At 42.8% G+C, this 25,418-nt stretch overlaps 1 protein-coding gene across 1 annotated transcript in view; it reads left to right on the top strand.

Annotated features, from left to right (window-relative positions):
* CCDC171 (coiled-coil domain containing 171) overlaps positions 1-25,418 on the top strand; it is a 215,909-nt gene that overhangs the window by 23,768 nt on the left and 166,723 nt on the right. Inside the window, 2 exon segments of the mRNA XM_054178071.1 lie at positions 4,326-4,472; positions 23,276-23,368. Coding sequence (XP_054034046.1) covers positions 4,326-4,472; positions 23,276-23,368 — 240 coding nt within the window.

Here is a 25,418-nt window from a genome sequence, read left to right as displayed (position 1 = left end):
TGGGAGCTAAGAGAAGTTGTGATTCAGTTCCAATCACTTCAGAAGCTGCTTTCACTCCTTCATAGGCAGCTAGTATCTCTTTCTCTGTTGGAGTATAATTAGCCTCTGAACCTCTGTAACCTCGACTCCAGAAACCAAGAGGTCATCCTCGTGTCTCACCTGGAGCTTTTTGCCATAAGCACCAGGTTGGACCACTGTCACCTGCAGCCGTGTACAAAATGTTCTTAATGTCTGGACCATCTTGGACAGGTCCCAGACCCATTGCTTGAACTACTTCTTGCTTTATCTGGTCAAAGGCTGCTTGTTGTTCAGGTCCCCAGTGCAAACTGTTCCTCTTTCGAGTCACATCATACAGAGGTTTCACAATCTGACTGTATCCAGGAATATGCAGTCTCCAAAATCCCACTATCCCCAAGAAACGTAGAGTTTCTTGCTTGTTCATGTGATTTGCCATGGTAGAAACTCTTGTTTACCATATCCACTGGGATGTGTCGGCATCCATCCTGCCACCGCACTCCCAGAAACTGGATCTCTCTGGCAGGTCCTTTCACCTTGTCTCGCTTGATAGCGAAACCTGCTTTCAGAAGAATGTCCATGATTTTGTTACCTTTCTCGAAGACTTCTTCAGCCGTTTTACCCCAGATAATGACATCATTGATGAGCTGGATGTGTTCTGGAGCACCACCTTCCTCCAGAGCATCATGGATCACTGCATGACAGATGCTTGAGCTCTGCATCCAGCCCATTGGTAATCTGTTGAAAGTGTACTGGATTCCTTTCCAGATGAAAGCAAATTGAGGCCTGCATTCCTCTGCTATAGGAATAAAGAAAGCATTAGCAATGTCTATGGTAGCATACCATTTAGACTCATATTGGAGGTCCATCATGTCTGGTACTGCTGCACTCATAGGTGGAGTTACTTCATTCAGGGCTCGGAAGTCGACTGTCAGACGCCAGTCTCCATTCTGCTTTCGCACAGGCCACACCGGACTATTGAAAGGTGAATGAGTTTTGCTGATGACTTTCTGACTCTTCAACTGACGAATCAGATTCTGAATGGGCAACAAAGAGTCACGGTTGGTTCTGTATTGTCTGTGATGCACAGTCTGAGAAGCAACCGACAATTTAATGTCCTGAATCTTGTGTTGTCCCACAACTGCAGATTCATCAGAAAGCTCAGGTCTAACAGCCAGCTCCATCAGCTTCTACAGATGCTACTCCAAAAGCCCATTTGTAACCCTTAGGGTCTTTGAAACGCCCTTCTCTCAGAAAATCAATTCCCATAATACAAGGTGTGTCAGGTCCGGTCACAGCAGTGTGCTTCTTCCACTGGTTACCAGTTAAACTTATATCAACCTCTACCTTAGTTAACTCTTGAGATCCACCAATGACTCCCAGAATAGTTATAGGCTCTGATCCCTGATAATTTGATGGCAATATGGTGCACTGAGCTCCTGTGTCAACCAAGGCCCTGTACTTCCGAAATCGTGAAGTGCCAGGACACTGGATGTACACATCCCAACAGATTCTGTTATCTCTATTACCCCTCTCCTCCCCCTGGTGGGAGGCAGGGCACCCCTAGTTACGGGGAACATGTCTACATGTGCAATGAGCACAGTGTGCAGGGTTAGAACTGGAGCTGCTGTTGGAGCTACTAGAGTTGTCCTGGGGAACTGTAGAAGTAACAGCTACCCTTCTGGGTATTGCTACCTCAGGTTCTGCCACTTTGCAGTTCCCTCAGTCTCCTGAAAAGATTAGAAGTTGGTTGACCATCCCACCTGTTCATGTTCTCACCAAACTGATCACAGAGTTATCCAAATACTCCCACATGATTGCCTCTGTGGTCTATTTTGGTTTGATCTGTTTTGGAATGACCTCCTTGGAGGACATCTATTCCTCACAGCTGAAACTTGTATCCATCTGGAGGAAGAATTGGAATTATTTCCGTGTGTCAATTGGGATATGGTATTTTTAAATTCATCCTTCAGCTCTTTCATGCAATTCTCAATTTTTCGAGACAGAGTTTCACTGGTTGAAACCAAAGAAACATGTGTCATGCTATCATCCAATTGTCTCAGTTGATCAGTGAAATGGCCAACCGTAGGAGGAGCTCCACCATAATTTCTTGCCACAATTCTGCTTGCCAGAATATTTGCATAATTAGGAGGAGCAAGCTTGATGAGCTTTTTAGCAAGACCAGTTCCCACAGGAATTTCATCAGGATTCAGAGTTTCATGGTTATCATAGAATACCTCTCTGACAGCAAATTCTCTCAGATGTTTAATTCCCTCATCTGTGGTAGTCCATGGTTTAGGATTCCACAGAAGAGCATCTCAGGATGGGTATCTCATGAGAGCTGCCAATAAAAGGCGTATCCACAGAGAAACCTTACCGAGAGACCTGCCTAGATGTCTATCTATTCCATTATCCTTCGAGAGAGTTCCTAGCTGAGCTGCTGATTTGTCTCCAACCATTAGAGCTGGAGCACCTGTATCAAAACATCTACCAAGCCAAGCTAGAACTGGCTCATTCTCTGCTCTGATGTAATCCTTCCGCACATGTCTAAGCTCTTCGCGCGGTGCTGAACAGTGCTGAATATCATCTGCCTCCTCTTCCTGAACTTGTTGTCCCCATAATCCTGCTGACACTCTCCTAAGGATCTTTTTAAGCTCAGAAGTACCATCACTAGCTGCTGCCCTACCAGGACCTGCAGTTTGCCCTGCATCTCCATCCAGTGATGATCTCAATAGCTCAGCTATATCTTTAAGACAAACCTTCTCTTCCTCCCCAGCAGGCTCTTTTTTAGCAGAAGTTCCCTCATCAGCAGCAGTATCTTGCTGTTCTCCCCCACCAGCTCCTGGATCAGCGTTGTGCTTTCCACTTCTCGTATTTAAAACTGCTACTTGCTTAATTGGAGCTGTGTTTGAATTTCCAGCTGCCTTAACAGAAGCTGACAGGTTTTGAGACTAATCAGCTGCTGTGGAGTGCACTTCCAGTCCTGTCGAAGAAGAAGGAAATGGCTTTGCCTCTCTAATGGCTGCTGAGGACATGGGAGCCGCCATATTAGGAACTGCTGCTGCCGCTGCAGCTGGCTGATTGCCAGAATCACCAACAGCACTGTTCAAAGCAGCCTTCCCGGTAGCCTGTTTAGGTTTATTCTTAACTGATACAGATTCTCCATTCTCCTCATCACTAGAAATCTCTGGAGTCGAATTAGAGCTATGCTTCCTTCTCTTTGGTCTACGCTTAATAACGAAACATGTCTTAGATACCTTCCTCCTCCATATCAGAGCTACTAACAAGAACACATTAATCACCACCAGCAGCCCAATTACACACATCAAATAAATCACCTTTGGATCCCAGCCATCACTTAAAATTACTCTTTCACCTACTGGAATCTTAAACTCCTTTGTCTTGATTGGCAGTGTGCTCGCCGTTACATTTCTGTATGTCGTAAGCCAAAAGAATCCCAGACACTGGTCATAGAGAAGCTGAATCTTATACTTAAACCATAAATATAATTTATACATTAAGTATTTGCCTAAGCAAACCCCCAAAAAGGGTTAGAGAGAAAAAGGTAATTATTAAGGAGGAAATTCTGTTAGCTCAAAGCGTATGCAAGAATTAGTTTCTTATCTGTTAGTTCAGTTAATTCAAGGTCAACTCCATCCAGCACAGCTGTTGCTCAGAGAGACTGAGACAGACTGAAAAAGACAGACTGAAGTGACTGAGATTCAAACTGAACTAAAATTTAAAGTTGCATTCTACCTATCTACCAATGAAATTTGTTTAGAATATCTTGTTTTCACTATTTCACCAAAACATTCAGCCAGAGTGTTCCAGCAACTGTCCCTTTCTTAAAGGCACAGCCTAAAAGGGTCACCAGCAGAAATGAAGATTATTTTATTCTATGGGAGTGACTATTTCTAAAAATGCCTGATTTGTTTTTAAGTTTGTGTATTGTTTTGTCAAATGCATTAAGCTGTTCCTCTCTGCATCATTGCCATTGAGTTGGGAGAATGAAGAGATTGGAAGAGCAGCCTGTACAAGATTTCCTGTGGAGAGCTGACTCTGATCTTAGTGTTACTGCAGAAGGTCCTGTGGGTTTTTGAACCAAACACATTTTACGCGGTGGTGAATGAGAGAGCATGTCTGCTGTCAGGTAGAAGGTTTTGGTGACATGTGCTAATATGTTCGATCTTAATAATCTGTTCTAGTGTAGTCTGCATTCAGAAATTATTCCTGTTTTGAACTCTTTGTTATAATACATAATCTTAGGGAAAATATCTCTTAATATTTGTTTGTTTGGTTTCTTTCTGTAGGAGCAGAATAACGCACTGCAAAGTATACGCCAGAAAATGAAAGACGTGGAGGTGGAACACAGCAGCTGCACTGAGCTGCTGAGGCACCAGGCCAATGAACTTGAACACAGTGCTGAACGAGAGGGGCAGCTTAAAAAAGAACTTGAAGTAACTTTTTTTGACTATTATTACTAGTTTCAACAAGGGCTGACACTCTGAGCAGTTTTTCATTCTTGAGATATGGAATCTCCCAGTTAGGCTGTGAATTTTGTGTATTGGATTAACAAAATGTTAAACATCTGTTTTGTATAAAAGGCTGAACTGCTCAATGGCAGTTGCACTGTGTGCCTGACTTGAGGCAGGAAAAGTTTCATATAAGCAGGAAAACGAGACTAACTTTAGTTTATAAAATTAGTACATGTTCCCTAACCTCTCAATTTCATAGAATCCTAAACTACCAAGACTGGAAGGGACTTCAAGGATCAGCTAGTCCAACCTTTCTGAGGAAAAGCATGATCTGGATAAGATAGTTTAACACCAGCTGAATATGCTGAAAGTGTCCAGCATTGGGGAATCCACCACTTCCTAGGGAGATTATTCTAATGAAAATTTTTTCTTCTGTCCAAATGGAATCTCCACAGGAGTAACTTGAATTCATTACTCCTGAGCTTCTCCATGGGACTCGTAGAAAGAGTCTCCATCTCCTTTGTAGCTGTCCTTTAAATACTGGAACATGGTGAGAAGGTGTCCTCTTTTTTAAGGCTGAACAAATGCCATTCTCTCAGCCTTTCTGCATATGGCACACTTCCCATCATCTTTCTGGCCCTTCTCTGTACCCTATCTTGTCTGCATCTTTTTTGTATAGCAGGGACCAAAACTGAGCACAGTGTTTGAGTTGTGGAAGCACTAAACAAACTGGGATGATTTCTCTATATCTACTGTTGATCACAGAATATATTTGTTTGGACAAGACTTCGAAGCTCATCCAGTCCAACCTTTGACCCAGTACTGAAGGGTCAGTAATAAACCACATCCCTAAGTGCCAGGTCCACATACCATTTGAACACCTCCAGGGAAGATGACTCCAGCACTGCTCTGGGCAGACCATTCCCATGTTTGATAACCCTTTCAGTGAAGAAATATTTCCTAATATCCAGCCTAAACCTTCCCTGGCACTTGTAACCATTTCCTCCAGTCCTGGTGCTTGTCATCAAGAAGAGGCTGGCCCCATCCTTGCTCCAACATCCCTTCAGGTAGTTGCAGAGAGCCTCGTCTTCTCTAGACTAAACAATTCCAGCTCCCTATGATGTTCCTCGTAGGTCATGTGCTCCAGGCCCTTCACAAGCCTTGTTGCCCTTCTCTGGACACTCTCCAGCACTTCAGGATCCTTCCTATGGTGAGGGTCCCAGAACTGGCCACAGTACTTGAGTGTGGCCTCACCAGTGTTGAATTCATGGGGATGATCACTGCAGTAAAGCTTCTCTGCATTCTAGCAGATCAACACAGCCACCCAGCCTGGTGTCATCTGCAAATTCACTGAGAGTGCACTCAATCCCCTCATCCAGATCACTGATATAACTCCAGCCAGATTTAACTCTCTTCATCACCACTCTTTGGGCCTGACCATCCAGCCACTTTTTTATCCAGTGCAGAGTGTACTTATCCAAGCCCTGTGCCAGGAGTGTCTGAAGGAGAATGCTATGGGAGACAGTGTCAAAGTTCAGGTAGACAAAGTGAATGGCCCTTCCCTCATCCACTAGGCAGGTTAGGCAGGACTTGCCTTTCATAAACATGCTGACTGGGCCTGATCACCTGGTTGTCTTGCATGTGCCATGTGATGGCACTTAGGATGACCTGCTCCATAGCCTTTCCTGGCACTGAGGACAGACTGACAGGCCTGTAGTTCCCTGGATCATCCTTTTGGCCCTTCTCGTAGACAGGTGTCATGTTAGCTAGCCTCAAGTCAACTGGGACCTCCCTGGTTAGCCAGGACTGTTGCCTTTGTTGATGCAACCCAGCATCCTGTTGGCTTTATTTGCTTCTGCTGCACATTGTCTACTCATACAGAGCTTGTTGTTCACCAGAATCTCCAGGTCCCTTTCCAGTTTATGCTGCATTCCTGGATTGTGTTTTCCCAGGTGTGAGACTTTACCTTTGTCTTTTGTTGCAGTTCATATCGGTCTTGTTAGCCCTTTCTTCCAGCCTATGCAGGTCTTCCTGCAGGGCCACTCCCCCTTCTGAAGCATCTTCTTCCCCACTCAATTTGGTATCATTAGAAAACTTCAATAGGGTACACTTGATCCCATCATCCAGATCACTTATGAAGATATTAAGCAGCTTTGAGCCTGATACTGATCTAGGAGGGACCCCACTTGTGACAGGTTGCCAATGTGAAAAAGAGGTAGTTACTACCATTCTCTGAGTGTGGCCTGTCAGGCAGTTCCCCACATGCTGCACAGACTACTTGTCTAGACTGTGATTGGTCTGTCTTCCTGTTTGTTTGGTTTAAGAATGGATTCTGTGAATTGGTGAATTTGTGATGGAGAGTCAGCAAGAGTTGAGAAAGTCACTAGGTGTTGTGCTAAGTAGACAGAACAGCATACTGAAGTGGTGCATGGTAGTGCTTTGCCATCTGGACTGAAATGCTGCCAGTAGTTACGCTTTGCCTGTCAGTTGACACATGTTGCTGAGAAGTCTCACATCTTTAATGTCTTGCAAATGTCATACTTCTACTAAACTGCTACCTCTCTCCCAAGTTTCAACATTTTGTTGGCCAACTCGTGGGCTTTGTGTTAACTATGTTACCTCTCTGTATAATCTGAACCAAGAGTTTCTTAATAGAAGTTTGCCACTGCAGAAAAGCAGTGACTGGGTGATTCTTTATCTTGGTCTAAGTTTTCTGCCAAACAAATCTTTAAATATTTTTGGCAATGAATTTCAAAGAATTGGTGCTTGCAGGATATTGAGAGCCCTGAAGGGAACAAGTGACATGTAATTTTCACCTGTGTTTGTTCTCTGTTGTTTTTTCCTTAAAGGCAGAAGCGTTTAAAGCATTGATTGCTAGCTAGGTAGAGCCCTACATTAAAGATGAAGTACAAAAGAAGATTCCTACAGGGAAGATCAAAGCTCATCAACTAAAACCACTGACTTATTGACCGACAAGGTAGACTTTTTTTGCCTTCAGGGACATCTACTGGCTCAGATTTGCCTACGCAGAATTACTTTGGAAAGTGCTCCTTACTGGGAATTTCCAATAGTTGTTTTAAAACCAAAGATACTTGCTTCTAAGTGCTTGAATGAAGTGTTTTTGGTTTGGTGTGGGGTTTTTTGTGTATGTGTGGCTTTTAGTATATTAACTTAGGAATAATGAGTTAAGAGGAGGAGGAGCAAGACAACAAATTGTTTGTCTTTCTAAATAGTTTGATTTGGTGTAAATTTGCAAAGGAAGCACTTGGTTCCTTGAAGATGTGTAACTGCTATGCCCTCGAGATTGTTTTATCAGGGAATGCTACCTGTTAACCACACTGAGCTAAGGTATTTTAATAGCTGCTATTTTTTCTGAAGTTCTTTTAACTTACTAAATCTCTTAACAATGTCATGAGAAAATAACATACTCAGCAGATACATCAGTCTTGTGGTACTTGTAAGTATAGCTGTTTAAGGAGTGATTAAGGAAGATATGTGGTGAAACCTTGCATTCAAAAATTCAAGCAAATTCACACAATTGAATTATTAATAATCAACACTGAATTAAAAGTCTAAGACTGCAATGCACATACTTTATTCAGCTTGCATCTCAACTACTTAAAAAAATCAACTGCATGTGTGTGTTTGAAATGTTCTGCAGTACTTATTCTGTATTTGAAGTAAAAGATTGATTAAATAATGTGCATTTCTGAAAAAAACTTTATTCTGTAAGAAGTAAAAGTACTAGGTATTTTAAGCTTTCTATATTGATTATTGTAGACAGTATTGATTACTGTAGACTTCATACTGGGTAGTGGACTCAGACTTTAGAGTTTGTGACAACAGCATCATCTGCTCTTGTCGCAAGAAGGGGTCGCCACCGATCAATATGATCCACGAAATCCAACTTTATTGAGCATCAGACACTTCTTATATACAGCAGCCTAGCTGCCAACCCCACCTTCTGCGATTAAACATCCTGCTTTCCCATCTTGATGAGATAATCACAAGAATTCTGTTTTACATTCTTCTTTACTTGTTATCGCCTGTAAGGGCGTAGTGACCTTGCTTTGGTATCTTGTTATCCTTTGCAGGCAGCTGCAAGCACAGCTACAAGGCCATGGTGGCCTGGCTGCATCAACACACTAGCTTACTGTGAGCAGTAAATAACAAGATGGAGTGCGGCCTACATACTCTGTTCAAACCATTGTTCCGTAGAACCATGTCTTTGCAAGCCATTCTGCAACAATAACACACTAGCTTACTGTGAGCAGTAAATAACAAGATGGAGTGCGGCCTGCATACTCTGTTCAAACCATTGTTCCGTAGAACCATGTCTTTGCAAGCCATTCTGCAACATGCTCTTACAAGGTACCCATAGTCTGTGTCACTGTGAAACAAAATCTGTTGTGCTTTTTCTGTGGTCATGAAAAGCTGTAGGCATTCTGAAGCTCAAAGTTCAAGTTAATAAAATCAATTTGAAGTTGTTCTTACCCATAATTCTCTTTCAGAAAAATTATATTCTGATGGAAAGTTAAGTGTTAATAGAGTTTGAAATCAAATTGCAGCCTTTCTTTATTCATAAATTTGTCATTCCTCTTCCTCGCTTGCCTTCTGGAGCTCAATCAGATAAAGGTATCTCTCTCTGCTGAAACAGAGTGGAAAGACTTCAGCCAAATGACAAGGTGTTCTTCACTTTTATAACTCAGTTTTTGGAACTTCAGTCTTGGAGGGTATTAAGGAAACAAATTGGAAAGTTATATAAACCAAGGAAAATGAGCACAGTTTTCCAACTGTGTTTAAAAGAAAGAGCTGTGTGCACTTTTAGCAGGGCACACTTCATTCTCAAGTAGAAAGAAGTCCCTCCGTGAATCCTGGAGATTGCTGATTGCTTTCAGAAGAATTTTCTGCTCTATGTTGTAACTGCTGCCTCACTAGCATGCTAGCTTCTGTGGATCCATTCTTAATTGCCAAATTCTTCCCATACATGTGGAAAAGGCATTAAAGAAGAGCACTAAGCCTGGGCAGTATTTTTCACTGTGTGCCAATGTGCCAAATTCTCCTTGTGTTTCAGCCCATCTGCTATTAATCTTGCATGTTTCTGTTGAGTTCTAGGTGTCTTTTTAAAACTCCTTAGTATATGGGAATAAAATTTATCTATGTTAGAAATGCATATGAGGTTCTGATAACCAGTTCTGTACTTTCAGCTGTGGTTAAATACAATTCTTAATTTTGCCTATGATGTCAATATTTTATATGGATTTCCAATCAGATAGAGAAGCTTTAAAGCAGTACACCCCACAGAGAATGGCCTATATTTTGTTGTGAAGTAGTCTTATATGTCGTAATTGGTTTTTATGGAATTTTTAGCTTAATAGGTTTAAATTTGGATTTTCTGGGAAGATGGACACAGGAGATGTCCATTAGCAAACTGAAATAGGACATTTGGTTAGAAAAATGTGTATTTTAATTCTTGATGATGTTATCAAACTTCTTAAGGTGATTAGTGTGAATAGTGTAATTCTAATTAGAAGGCTATTTTATAATACTTTTCTTATATTTGAAGTCTTGATATGCAGTGAAGATTAAATTCTTGGAGTTCACAAAAGCTGTTCTTTTACTACCCTCTGCTGGACATGAGGGAGAAATCCATGAGAAAGTATTTGTTTCAGTGATGAAAGGAAATGATAAATATAGAATACTTTCTTTCTTGTATGATGGCACTCATAAAATTATATCTAATAGACTGTATTGTAAAGAAAGGAAGATGAAAAAAGTGCACCCTTTTGTTTTTATATTCATCTGGTTTTATCTTTGAGTCATTTGGAACATGTTCTAAAAGAGTACGTCTCTAGGCTCTGGAACAAAGAGAAAGAATAACAGCAGTTTTTGTAGACTCTTCAGTTTAAGGATAACTGTTGGTATAGTGTCTAACCTGCTAGCTTCCCAAACTTGGAATTGTATTATCATTCTGTCTCTTTAGCCTAAGATTCAGTAGTTAAACAAGTTCTTGGTGTATTTGTATTGAACTCGTTGAGATGCTACTATTTACGATCATTGGTTTCCTAGGAACAGTGCCTTTTATTTTAGCCTTTAGCTCCATTGCTCTGGAAAGTTGATTTCCTGGGAAATACAGAGCAGTTTGTATACAGAAACAATATTTCTTGTGATGTGTCTAGCCACCAAAACTCTGGGTAAGATAGCTGTTTGACAGACAGTAGCAGAAATGAGAGAAACAGAATAATTTTCAAACTGTTCACAGAAATGCATTGCTTTCTGTTTATGTGTTTTGAGCCTGCTGACTCAGGATTTCTGGACTTGAGCTGGAGCTCAAGGTCTCTGAAATGTTTTGAGCCTTTCTCATGAGGCCTAAAATATGTCCCCTAACTTGGTCCATTTAGTTTCTGACACTGAGTATGTTGCTGTATTTCTGAGACTTTATTACTATCTATAGACCATACCCTTAGTTGCAATGTTGCATTCAGGCAGGGTAGGAGGGGAGGAGGTATTGCCCTCTGTATCAGTGACCAGCTGCTGGAATCGGTGGAGCTCCTCCTGGAGAAAGATGATGAGCTGGTTGAGACAATATGGGTTAAGATTAAATGGAAGACAGGGGAAGGTGATGTTGCAGTAGGGATATGTTGAAGGCCAGCTGACCAGCAGAACCAAGCAGATGAGGCCCTACCTAAACAGATAGAATTGGCTTTGTGTTCACAAGCTCTGGTCTTCAGGGGGGGATTTCAGTCACCCTGATGTCTGCTGGAGGGACAGCACAGCAAGGTACCAGCTATCCAGAATGTTCCTGGAATGCCTGGATGACAACTTCCTTCTCCAAATGGTGGAGGAACCAACAGGAAAAGTTGCTGTGTTGGGCCTTGTTCTCTCCAATAGGGAAGGGCTGTTGACCAGTATGAGGCTCAGGGACAGCCTTGGTTGCAGTCACCATGATGTGCTAGAGTTTAAGTCCTCACAGCATCTAGAAGGTTGTATTCCACGCTTATGACCCTGGACTTTAGGCATGCAGATTTTGATTGCTTTAGGGATCTGCTGGCCAAAGTACTGTGGGACAAAGCCCTAGAGAGAAGAGGGGCCTGGGACAGCTGATCTATATTTGAGGATCACCTTCTCTGTGCCCAGGAGAAAAGTGTACTGAGAAAGAGGAAGGCAATAAAGAATGTTAGGAGGCCTGCCTGGATGAGCAAGGAGCTCCTAGACACACTGGCACACAAAAAGAAGCTCTATAAGAAGTGGAAGAAAGGACAGCTGGAATGGGGTCAGAGTGGCTGGAGAACAGCCAGGCAGAGAGGGACCTGGGGCTGCTGCTTGATGGTAGGCTGACTCTGCAGTGTGCCCAGGCAGCTAAGAGGGCCAATGGCATCCTGGCCTGCATCAGGAACAGTGTGGCCAGCAGGAGCAGGGAGGTCATTCTGCCCCTGTACACTGCACTGGTTAGGCCGCACCTCGAGTACTGTGTCCAGTTCTGGGCCCCTCAGTTTAGGAAGGATGTTGACTTGCTGGAACGAGTCCAGAGAAGAGCAACAAAGTTGGTGAGGGGTTTGGAACACAAGACCTACGAGGAGAGGCTGAGGGAGCTGGGGTTGCTTAGCCTGGAGAAGAGGAGACTCAGGGGTGACCTTATTGCTCTCTACAGCTACCTGAAGGGAGGTTGTAGACAGACGGATGATGGTCTCTTCTCCCAGGCAGCCAGTACCAGAACAAGAGGACACAGTCTCAGGCTGTGCCAGGGGAGGTTCAGGCTAGATGTTAGGAAAAAGTTCTATACAGAGAGAGTGATTGCCCGTTGGAATGGGCTGCCTGGGGAGGTGGTGGAGTCGCCATCATTGGAGGTTTTCAGGAGAAGACTTGATGGGGTGCTTCGTGCCATGGGTTAGTTGTTTAGGTGGTGTTGGATTGGTTGATGGGTTGGACGTGATGATCTTGAAGGTCTCTTCCAACCTGGTTCATTCTATGTATTCTATGTATAAGGAAGCTGCCTGAGCAGCAAGAGACCTGGTTAGAAAAGCTAAAGCTCAGTCCGAATTAAATCTCGCCAGGGAGATGAAGGGCAACAGCAAAAGTTTCTATGGATGCATTAATGGCCAAAGGGAAGATAAGGGAAGGTGCAGGTCCAGAGAAGGGCCACAAGGATGAGCAGAAGGCGGGAGCTCATCTCCTTTGAGGACAGACTGAGAGAGTTGGGGTTCAGTTTGGAGAAGAGAAGGCTCTGAGGAGACCTTATTGTGGCCTTCCAGCATCTGAAGGGGGGCCTACAAGAAAGATGGGGAGGGACTTTTTAGGGTGTTGGGTAGTGATAGGACTAGGGGGAATGGATCCAGGCTAGAGAAGGATAGATTCAGATTAGACATTAGGAAGAATGAGGGTGATGAGACACTGGAACAAGTTGCCCAGGGAGGTGGTAGAAGCCCTGTCCCTGGAAGTTTTTAAGGTCAGAGTGGATGTGGCTGTGGGCAACCTGATCTAGTGGAAAGTATCCCTGCCCATGGTGGGGGGGTTGGAGCTAGATTATCCTTGATATCATTGAGATCCTTGAGATGATCCTTCCAACCCTGACAATTCTGATTCCCTGCTCCATAGCCTGTAAGTATACTGACTGTTTCATGTCCTGCTAAGCGTGTCAGCTCCCCAAACCTACAGGCCTGCTTATTTTTTAATTTATCTATTAATTTTGAAGAATCAGAATTGCTAAGCTTGGAAAAGACTTCTAAGATCATCAAGTCCAATGGTCAACCCAATATCACCATGCCCATTAAACCATGTCTTGAAGTGTCATTTTACATGTTTTTTTTAACACCTTCAGAGATGGTGACTCAACCACCTCCCTTGGCAGCCAATTCCAATGCCTGACCACCTTTTCAGTAAAAAAGTTTTGCCTAATATCCAATCTAAACCGCCCCTGGTGTAACTTCAGGCCATTTTCTCTCATCCTATTTCTAGTCATTTGGGATAAGAGACTAACACCATTGTTGCTGTAACATATTTGAGGTAGTTGTAGAGAGCAATAAGGTCTTCCCTCGGGCTTCTCTTTTCCAAAGTAAACAATCTCAGTTCCTTCAACTGCTCCTCTTTAGGACGTGTTCTCTAAACACTCTACCAATGTTGTTGCCATTCTCTGGTCATGCTTTAGCAGCTCTATGTCCTTTCTGTAGTAAGGGCCCCAAAACTGAAAGCAGTGAGGAGTACAGAGACATGATCACTTCCCTACTTGTTCTGGCCATACTGTTCCTGATACACGCCAGGATGCGGTAGGCTGCCTTGGCCACCTGAGCGCGCTTCTGGCTCAGGGTTCAGCTGGCTGCCAACCAGCACCTCCAGGTTCTTTTCTGCCAGCTTTGCAACCACACTGCTCCAAGCCTGACGTATTGCATGGGGTTGTTGTGACGCAAGTACAGGGCCTGGTACTTGGTCTTGTTAAGCCTTGTACAACTGACCTCAGCCTGTTTGTCCAGGTCCCCCTCATGGTCTTCCTACCTTTGAGTATATCAACACTCCCACTCAATTTGGTGTCATCTGGAAACTTACCCAGGTTGCACCCAATCCCTTTATCTGGATTGTTGACTGGCCCCAAAACTCAGCTCTGGGGAGCACCCCAGGTCTCTGACTGACAACTGGATTTAACTCCACCACCACTCTCTGCGCTTGGCTGTGGAGGCAGTTTTCAACCCAGTGAATATTTCACCGAGAACTGCTGCATTAACGTAAATTATAGTTCTCACAAAAAAGACTTGAGAAAGTGCCATCAGTGTGAGAAAGGACACATCACCCAGCCAGTTAATGGTGGTTAAGGTTCAATTTACTTTTTGTTTTCTGTGACTGTACATGTCTTGATGGATTACTCCTACTTATTCCTCTACTTTCTTGTGTTTCCACAGTGAACAACTGACATCTACAAATTCTCACTACTGTGACTGTTGTGTATGTCCCACTAAGCACTGCAATTTTTATAATGGTATCTCTGGTGGCTCCAAAGTTCCATGTTTCTCCAGTGACAAACTTATGTAATGAACTTTGAGAGGAGCTTCTTTATCATCTCCTATGTCATCATATTATTCAAGTCCAGTTTGAAGGCTGTTCACTCTTGCATCAGTATTACACTAAAATTCTTTGACTACTGTCTTTTGTAGCTTTCTCCGGAAGATAGTAAATCTTGCCTATGTGCCTATAAAGTAACAGTACCAGGTCAGGTGCTCCTGAGGAGTTTGCCAGCACTGACCATGTGAAATGGAAAGGGCATCTTTTTCCCCTGAACGTACTGTAGAAAAGGGAGCCAGTTCAAATGGGTTCACCAGCTGCAATTCAGTTGCAGTGTGGAATGGACTCGGATTTTATCTAGAAGTAACCAAATTATATCTGTTTAGCAGTCCTAGTCATGTGTTTCTTCCTTTTTTCTTATTTTATTTAAACTAACCTAAAGCCATGTGCGTGACTTGAAGCACCCATGGCAGTGTAGTTTTGTATCCAGTGTTATTCAGATCAGGTGTGGCACCACTTTCAACGACACCTGTCACTCTAGGTGTTGTATATAGGAAATGTTTATAGTGAGGCTTGACCACATATCATCAGGCTCTAAGAACATTTACCAGTGGGTAAGACTTGTTTGTAGTTAAGTAACTGTACTTGCTAAAATGTTATTTATTATCCAGACAGGAGATGGCTCCACTTTACCATGATCAAGAGACATCAGCATTTCTAACACTAGGCGGAAGTGGTCAGCACATTTCTCGAAGATGTGTTTGGATGTGACCTCTGGATTTATGAGTCGTAGGGAAGTGCTTTTAAATAGGAAGAAGTAAGATCTTAATCTGAATATGGAAGCGCATAAACAGAGTGGGTGGATGATGATTAAGATATGAGGCATATATGTGTCCACTTAAAATTTTATATTGGCTGAGCATTTCACATAAGGATTGGGTCTGAGCCATGGGAAATATAAGTATCTTGACAACATACTAGTAAAATGAAACTGAAAAATCTTGTGGAAGTGGTCTAAATAGAAGCATAAAGGAGAAAAAAAATACTTCAGTGATTGTATCTGAAGATGGTAACTGTTGTACTTTTCTTTTTCTTCCTGTTTTCTTTGTTGCTTATCTGATGTATTTGATATAAATGCAAATGTCAAATTTTCATGGCTCTGTCAATGCACAAGTGTAGGATACTGAATTACTTACTCAGTGCCCCAGTGCACACAAATACTGGAATGTGTACAGCAAGTATGAGGGTCTTAGAAAAGTGGAAGCCACAAAGGCCAGTTTAGGAAATGGTATTGCAAGCTGTTAGCATGCAGAAAATGTCTTGTAGAGACCATACTGGCATTGATATATAACAGGACTCTGGAAAAGGTGACTGAACTCTAAGATATGAGACTAAACATATAGCATGGTTGCCCACCAGTTCTAAGGCTGGCTTTGAAGTTTTCTTAACAATTTTTATTTGTTGTTTCTTGAAAGTTACAATTCTATCTGTGCTGTAATGGAAACAGATCCCAGAACCCAGTTCTTTAAGACTGAAATTAACCCATCTTGAATATGTAAGGAAACTTTGGAGATTCCACAAATTCGTGTGTGGTACCTTAAGATGTTTATCTTCAGAGATTGTGAGTGGCATGTGGAAGTAATGAGTGACTGAATCTTGTAGAATAACCAGTGTTTTCAGTGTTAGATATGCAAATATTTTGCAGACACTGGAGAACCCACTTTTTGGGTTCATTCTTGAGATCACTCCTTGGATTCAAACCTGATAAGAAACTTTCCAGCTAAGGCAGAATGTATAATCATTTGGCTCCCAATTGAGAGACTCTGGTCTGCAGGTCTGTGGCCTGCAACCTTGCTCTGTAACTTGTTTTCACATGGCTTTTTCTTTCTAGTCAGGCATTGTGTAATGTTTTGGATACATACCGTTTGGTAAGGATAATGATTCTCATCTTTCATCTGATTCAAAGAGGATTGCCTGGGCTAACTTGTCAGACAGGAACATGAAACTCTTCTCCTCGTATTTTTCTTTTTGTAATTGTTTGTATGGTGTTACAGATCAGACTCATCCCAGATATTACTTCCTTTCCTTCACAGAGTGCATAATGGATCATTTGCATTGGCATAGAATGCAGTTTCTCACTGTGACCAGAAGTGCATATAAGTATCAGTAAAGCCTGTTTGAACCTTTACGAACAAAATAACCAAGATTTTCTATATAGTGGAGGTTTTTTTTTTCCTTTCTTTCTTTCTTTCTTTTTTTTTTTTTAATTTTTTTTTTCAGCTGTGCTCTCCCCAAATAAAACTTCAAACTTAACCTGGAATCCAGGTGCAACTTGTGTGACTGACATGGAATTAGGTAAACAGTGGTTCCAAGATTCTTTTCCTTAGAGCAGTCTAAGCAAAGCTGAATATTTTGATATTTAATAACTCTGTATTGCTTAGTAAGGCTTATGTGCTAGTGGCTGGTTAGATATAGAATACATAGAATACATAGAATAAACCAGGTTGGAAGAGACCTTCAAGATCATCGCGTCCAACCCATCAACCAATCCAACTCCGCCCAAGCAACTAACCCACAGCACCAAGTACCCCGTCAAGTCTTCTCCTAAAAACCTCCAGTGATGGTGACTCCACCACCTCCCCAGGCAGCCCATTCCAATGTGCAATCACTCTTTCTGTATAGAACTTTTTTCTAACATCCAGCCTGTATCTCCCCTGGCGCAGCCTGAGACTGTGTCCTCTTGTTCTGGTACTGCTTGCCTGGGAGAAGAGACCAACATCCGTCTGTCTACAACCTCCCTTCAGGTAGTTGTAGAGAGTAATAAGGTCACCCCTCAGTCTCCTCTTCTCCAGGCTAAGCAACCCCAGCTCCCTCAGCCTCTCCTCATAGGGCTTATGTTCCAAACCCCTCACCAACTTTGTTGCTCTTCTCTGGACTCGTTCCAGCAAGTCAACATCCTTCCTAAACTGAGGGGCCCAGAACTGGACACAGTACTCGAGGTGCGGCCTAACCAGTGCAGTGTACAGGGGCAGAATGACCTCCCTGCTCCTGCTGGCCACACTGTTCCTGATGCAGGCCAGGATGCCATTGGCCCTCTTAGCTGCCTGGGCACACTGCAGGCTCATGTTCAGTCTACCGTCGACCAGCACCCCCAGGTCCCTCTCAGCCTGACTGCTCTCCAGCCACTCTGACCCCAGCCTGTAGCTCTGCATGGGGTTGCTGTGGCCAATGTGCAGAACCCGGCACTTGGATGTGTTAAATCTCATGCCGTTGGACTCTGCCCATCTGCCCAGCCTGTCGAGGTCCCTCTGCAGAGCCTCTCTACCCTCCAGCAGATCAACTCCTGCCCCCAGCTTGGTGTCGTCAGCAAATTTACTGATGATGGACTCGATGCCCTCGTCCAGATCATCAATAAAGATGTTAAAGAGCAAGGGGCCCAGTACTGATCCCTGGGGCACACCACTGGTGACTGGCTGCCAGCTGGATGTGGCACCATTCACTACCACTCTCTGGGCTCGGCCCTCCAGCCAGTTCCTAACCCATCGCAGTGTGCTCCCATCCAAGCCATGGGCTGACAGCTTGGCCAGGAGTTTGCTATGGGGAACGGTGTCAAAGGCCTTGCTGAGGTCCAGGTAGACTACATCCACAGGCCTCCCCACATCCACCAGGCGGGTCACCTGATCATAGAAGGAGATCAGGTTGGTCAGGCAGGACCTGCCCTTCCTAAACCCATGCTGGCTGGGCCTGATCCCTTGGCCATCCTCTAAGTGTTGTGTGATTGCACTCAGGATGACCTGCTCCATAATCTTGCCTGGCACTGAGGTCAGGCTGACAGGCCTGTAATTCCCTGGCTCATCCAACCGGCCCTTCTTGTGGATGGGTACCACGTTGGCCAGCTTCCAGTCAGCTGGGATCTCTCCAGTGAGCCAGGACTGATGAAAAATAATGGAGAGTGGCTTGGCCAGCTCATCTGCCAGCTCTCTCAGCACCTTAGGATGGATCCCATCTGGTCCCATGGACTTGTGGGGGTCCAAGCTGCTGAGGAGAGCTCCTATCACTTGCTCATGGAACACAGGGAAACCATGCAGCTCCCTGGCTCCCTCTGCCAGTTCTGCAGGCCAGCTGTCTGGTAGACGTTCTTTCCAGCTAGTAAAAACTGAGGTAAAGAAGGTGTTAAGTACCTCTGCCTTTTCCTCATCCTGTGTTACAACATTTCCTTCCATGTCAACCAAGGAGTGGAGGTTGTCCCTGCCCTTCCTCTTGCTATTAATATATTTATAGAAGGACTTTTTGTTGTCCTTCACATCAGAGGCCAGTTTAAGTTCCAAATATGCTTTTGCCTCCCTAATTTTCCTCCTACATGCCCTAGCAACCTCTTTAAACATTCCATGGGTTGCCTCACCTTTCTTCCAAAGATTATACACCCTCTTTTTTTCCCTTAGTTCAATTAAAAGTTCATTACACAGCCAGGCTGGCCGTCTGCCCCGGCGGCTCCTCTTCCGGCACATTGGCACAGCCTGCTCCTGAGCCTTCATCAGCTCTTTCTTGAAGCAGGTCCAGCCCTCCTGGACCCCTTTATTTTTAAGGGCTTTCTCCCAAGGAACCCTCTGAATTATTTCCTTGAGCAACCTCATGAAGTTTTCATTTCCCCACTAATTTCTCACTGATTTGCTTGCATGTGATTTTGTTTAAATTTGCTAGATGCATGGTGAACTGTAAGCTGCAGCAGTCAAATCATAAAAGTCAGGAAAACGAATATTCATTGTTCCTCCATACACAGCATACATAGATACATAGATACATAGATACATAGAATAAACCAGGTTGGAAGAGACCTTCAAGATCACCGCGTCCAACCCATCAACCAATCAAACACCACCCAAACAACTAACCCACGGCACCAAGCACCCCATCAAGTCTCCTCCTGAAAACCTCCAGTGATGGCGACTCCACCACCTCCCCAGGCAGCCCATTCCAATGGGCAATCACTCTTTCTGTATAGAACTTTTTCCTAACATCTAGCCTGAACCTCCCCTGGCGCAGCCTGAGACTGTGCCCTCTTGTTCTGGTACTGGCTGCCTGGGAGAAGAGACCAACATCCGTCTGATCTCACTGACTTCCTCAGTTTACATATGCAGTATTTCAGAAAGCTGTTTTAAGCATCCGAATCTCTTCTGGGTAAGACAGCTGCTTAGAGTGTTAAGATAAGATTAAAGTTTACTTGAGTACTCTTCTGAGACTTTGGAGAAAAACATAGTTCATTCTTCATCTGTGGCTTCCAGCAATACAAGAAACTAGTGTTGGTTCCTGTCAGGTCCCTGACAGTGACTTGTCTTGAATAAAAAACATTTTATTTCTTTCCCTAGGTCTTGGTTTTCTGAAGGTTCAGAAAACTAATTTCAACAAGATTTTAAAAATCAAAATTGAAACAAAATACTGATAGTGAGACAAAACCTTAAAGAATCAAACTCCAGAAGAATCTGAGCTATAAAAGCAGGGAAATAGGGCATTGAGGTTCCTAAATATAGTGAAGAAACTCTGGTTTTTAGCATGTAAATTTTCTCATGCCTTTATGTAGGGATATCATCTGTAAGATGATACTTACCTGTCAAACAGATAGTTTGATTTCTATTTTCTAATTTCCCTGTGTGTACTGTCCTGAATCTCTTTGAATACTTTCCATTGGATACCTCTTAGATACATGTAGCTCTTTGTTGGTTGATGTCTAGGGTTTGTTCCTCTTCTACAATTAACTAGACACATTGTCCTGCTTGCAGCTAGGAGCAATTGCTCTTACTTCAGACCGCAAAAGATACATGTTGGTGCTTCTGACAGGTGGCTTCTTGTGCCTGCCTCTTTCAACTCATGGTCCCAGGATTAGGACTGAAGTTTCTGAATTTCTGGAAGTTTGTGGTTCCTTTGGATCATGTTTCATGTCTTTGCAGTTAGTGTCCATTGTGTCAGCTCAAGGAGACAGTACTTTTAAAGAACTGTAAGAGCAACTGATACCTACATGCTTTGAGGGAATGTAATTACTCCATTTTTTTATTCTTGTAGGTGCTCTTTTGCAAGTGATTATATTCTCTCTGCTTTTATTTTTCTTTCTGAGACTGATGAAATCTAACAGTTCTAGGAGGCTCCATCTGAGGTTAACCATTTTGATAGTATCACATCTCTTGTTTCAGCTGAAGAGAGGCTGACTTGAAAGCATAGTTCTACTTTGGACAGGTGCTCAAGAAAAAATAGGACTTAGAAGTCAAATGTAGTACAAAACTTGTGAATTAGTAGGTTATGACTAAAAGCTTTACTTGCAGGATCATTTTTTCTTCTTTTTTGAATTTCATTGTTTGAACAAACCAGCCAAAGACAGAAAAGCACTTTTGCTCTTGACAGTATGTGGTGAAATATGCTCAATGAAGTTTCTGTGTCTTCATTCTAGTTTTTAATATTTACATTTGCCACTCTAAATATTGTAATAACTACATTTTTCACTGTTTACTTTATTCTTCAGACTTAAAATAGAATTATATTAAATTTGACTTTAAAAATGTTATAAGAAAAGAAACAAACTCCACGTAACTTACATTTGTGGTTCACTGACTATTTTTGCTAGCCTGGCTGTGTTCTTTTGTAAAACTGTCCTGTTGACAGATGTTGATCTGCTGGAGGATGCTAAGGAGTCCTTCCAAACTGAAGCAGGAGGTAGTTTGTTAATTATCTTTTAAGGGCAAAGGGGAGTAGGAGCTGATGTTTGTAAGGAATAATAGTGCATCCAAATCAAGCTATTAACGAGAATAATCTTAGTGGTATGGATGTACAATGGGAGCATTTGCAGGTTTTGTGATTTTGGGTTGTTTTTTTTTAAATCAACAATGTTAAGCAGGTAAAACTCTTGGGAAGAAGAAAAGTTTAAGCCTACTGTGCAGCAAGTTTGATAAGGTGTGTGCAGTTGCTGATTTTCTCTTCAGCAGGCCTTTCTTGTACATCTGTATCACATGTCTTTCTTTTTGTGTGAGTATACAAAGTTTAATTTTATTGTCAGAATAAAAGTAATATTCAGAATTGAGATGCAATCTACATATCTGCTGCTTTGTTTTACTTTTCCAAAATCAGTTGCTTTAATATGTATTATTGTATGTATATAACATTCAATGTGCTTATGTTAAATACCTTTTTCCTTATCTCCCTGATTTAACTTGAAGCTAAGAGACATTTTCCTGTGAATTTTTCTTTTAATTTGAGTTATAAGTCAAAATGAGAGGATTTTAGTGATAGAAAACAGTATAGTTAAATTTGCATGTGAATTTCCTAAGAGCCTATCTTTTAGTTACTGCTTTTGGCAAACACTTTTTTACATGAAATTTTGTGTACAGGCCTTTGTCTGGACACATGTATCTGGTGATTACTGTTGTGTTCATTGTAAATGGAAAAGAATTTTCTTCAGTTTAGATCTTAAAAAAAGATGACTTAGAAAAGAAGTTTAGTAAAAAAATATAGACCACTTATTGAACTTTTGTAGGCAATCCAAATTTACAAGTAGATTCTTAGGATAGTCATTTAAATTTTTGTGCTCTTCTAAAGGTAGGAATGGATAAGAAAAATACAATAGTTTGATTCAGAGAATCTCATTTTGCTTAAACTATGCATGCATGTATAGGTGTTCTTCTGTGTAATGAGATGCAGTAACTGACTAAAGTAATCATGGTATTTGTTAAGAGATCATGAACATTCTGATAATTGCTAGACAAACCATTGCAGAATAGTTACAGGTCTGGGCAAATAGCAATGACTTAAAAACATTACAGACTTTATGGATTCCTGTTGTAGGCAAACTATGTCTAGTCTAGGGCTGCAATTTGTTCTGAGTATCTTAATTGGAAATTCGGTGCCAAAGCAAACATATTTTTGAAGAATTCTTTGTCTTCTCTTTGCTTGATCTGCCTTGTCACTGGAATTGCAGATACAGTATTGATAGTCTATTGCATTTTGGAACCTACAGGGTATGGTTATGTTGCCTCATGTGAAAAAGTATTAATGGTTTTGGTTGAATGTGTAACTTGGTCTTTCTGCTTTCTGGCTTCAGGCACAGTTTTCTTGATTGTAAAAAAAGCTGGAATAAAAAATGCTACACAGATTTCTTTAAATAGAAAATAATGTTGTGTTCTAGATATGTAAAATTATTTTCAAATCATAGAATGGTTTGGGTTGAAAGAGGTGTTAAAGATACCTAGTTCCAACGACCCTGCCGTGGACAGGGACACTTTCCCCTAGACCAGGTTGCCCAAGGCCCTGTCCATCCTGGCCCTGAATGCTTTCAAGGAGGGGACATCCGCATCTTTCCTGGGCAACCTGTTCCAGTGTCTTACCAGCCTCACTGTAAAGAATTTTTTACTAATACCCCCTCTAAACCTACCATCTTCCAGCTTAAAGCCATTCTCCCTCCATCCTATCACTACAAGCCCTTGTAAAAAGTCTCTCCCTAGCTTTCATGTACCTCTTCCTTCAGTACCTTTTCAGTACTGAAAGACTACTATGAAGGCTCCCTGAAGCCTTTTCTTCAGGCTGAATAGCCCCAACTCTTGCAGCCTGTCTCTCTAGGGGAAGAGCCCCAGCCCCTCTGATCATCCTTGTGGCCTTCCTTGAAGATGTATTTCTTGTTACAAGTTCTCATAGCTCCAGTGTACAGTTATTTCAGATGGATCAGATTGTAAGGAGTACTAATAAATGAATAAAACAGTCTTTGTGTCATCTTTGCTATCTCACTGGATTTAATTTTCTTCAAAATATACTTTTAGGTAGCTACAGTGAGAATAAAGAAACTGGAAGAAAACATTGAAGCAGAAAGAGCAGCACATTTGGAATCCAAATTCAATTCAGAGGTCATGCAGGTAAGTGTTTTGTGAAATATTTTGTAGAAATTGACAGTGAAACAATTAGTGAAATTGTAAAGATACAGTATTCCAAGAATGTTGGAGTAGGAAAGTGCTCATACTCCTTTACTGGGCTGCACCTTGCATGCTTGTGTTCAGTTTTAGGCTTCTCATGACAAGAAAGACAATTGAGTTGCTGCAGCACGTCTAGAGTGGGGCAATGAAGTCGGTGAAGGGTCTAGAGAACAAGTCTTATGAGGAGCAGTTGAAAGAACTGAGATTGCTTAGTCAGGAGAAGGCTGAGGGGAGAACTTCACAGTATCACAGTATCACAGTATCACAGTAACTAAGGTTGGAAGAGACCCCAAGGATCATCAAGTCCAACCTGTTCCAACAGACCTCACAACTAGATCATGGCACCAAGTGCCACGTCCAATCTCCCCTTGAACACCTCCAGGGACGGCGACTCCACCACCTCTCTGGGCAGCCCATTCCAATGACGAATGACTCGCTCAGTGAAGAACTTTTTCCTCACCTTGAGTCTAAACCTCCCCTGGCACAGCTTGAGACTGTGTCCCCTTGTTCTGGTGCTGGTTGCCTGGGAGAAGAGACCAACCCCCTCCTGTCTACAACCACCTTTCAGGTAGTTGTAGAGGGCAATGAGGTCACCTCTGATCCTTCTCTTCTCCAGGCTAAACAATCCCAGCTCCCTCAGCCTCTCATAGGGCTTGTGCTCAAGGCCTCTCACCAGCCTTGTTGCCCTTCTCTGGACACGTTCAAGTGTCTCGATGTCCTTCTTAAACTGAGGGGCCCAGAACTGGACACAGTACTCAAGGTGTGGCCTAACCAATGCAGAGTACAGGGGCACAATGACCTCCCTGCTCCTGCTGGCCACACTATTCCTAATACAGGCCAGGATGCCATTGGCCTTCTTGGCCACCTGGGCACACTGCTGGCTCATGTTTAGGCGGGTGTCAATCATCACCCCCAGGTCCCTCTCTGTTTGGCAGCTCTCCAGCCACTCTGACCCCAGCCTGTAGCTCTGCATGGGGTTGCCGTGGCCAAAGTGCAGCACCTGGCACTTGGACTTATTAAATGCCATGCCATTGGACTCTGCCCATCTGTCCAGTTGGTTGAGGTCCCTCTTGCAAAGCCTTTCTACCCTCTAACTGACCAACATCTGCTTCCAACTTGGTGTCATCTGCAAATTTGCTGATGACTGTCTCGATCCCCTCATCCAGATCATCAGTGAAGATATTAAAGAGGATGGGGCCCAGCACTGATCCCTGGGGCACACCACTGGTGACTGGCCGCCAGCCGGATGTGGCACCATTCACCACCACTCTCTGGGCTCGGCCCTCCAGCCAGTTCCTAACCCAGCACAGAGTGTTGTGGTCCAAACCACGAGCTGACAGCTTAGCCAGCAGTTTACTGTGGGGGACGGTGTCTCTACAACTGGCTGAAAGGATGACGTAGTGAGGTGGATGGGTCTCTTCTCCCTAGTATCAAGTGACAAAAACAGCCTGATGATGTGCCAGAGGAGGTTTACATTGGATATTTGGAAAAATTTTGTTACAGAAAGAGTGGTCAAGCATTGGAATAGGCTGCTCAGGGAGGTCGTGGAATCACTGTCCCTGGAGGTGTTAAAAAAGCATGTAGACAGGGCACTTTGAGACATGGTTTAGTGGCCATGGTGGTAGGTTGACAGTTGGACTTCAGAGGTCTGGTCAAACTGCAATGGTTCTATGATTAAAGTTGTTAGAATAAATAATGAAATAAAATGTTAAATTTGTAAGTTTGAAAATTCCCACTAGTATTAAACAGGTTTCACAATGGTTAAAACACCATACTGCTAAATGAGCTGTTCTGTATCTTTTGAATGGGCACTTAAGAGCTGTTCGGTGGTAGAGTGCATACATCCAACTTTCCTAGGAGTGAAAGCTTAAATGCATCCTGAAAATGGAGTTCTAAATAGAATTATTTAGAATATATTTCAGCTCCATACAGTTATGATATCTGCAGTTGAAAAAATGCGTATGAATGCATATGATATCTGCATATGAAAAAA

The sequence above is a fragment of the Dryobates pubescens genome, chromosome Z (assembly GCF_014839835.1).
Source record: "Dryobates pubescens isolate bDryPub1 chromosome Z, bDryPub1.pri, whole genome shotgun sequence".
Classification (NCBI taxonomy): Eukaryota; Metazoa; Chordata; class Aves; order Piciformes; family Picidae; genus Dryobates; species Dryobates pubescens.
Note: the sequence above shows the minus strand (reverse complement) of the source record. Positions and strands in the feature narration are given on the sequence as shown.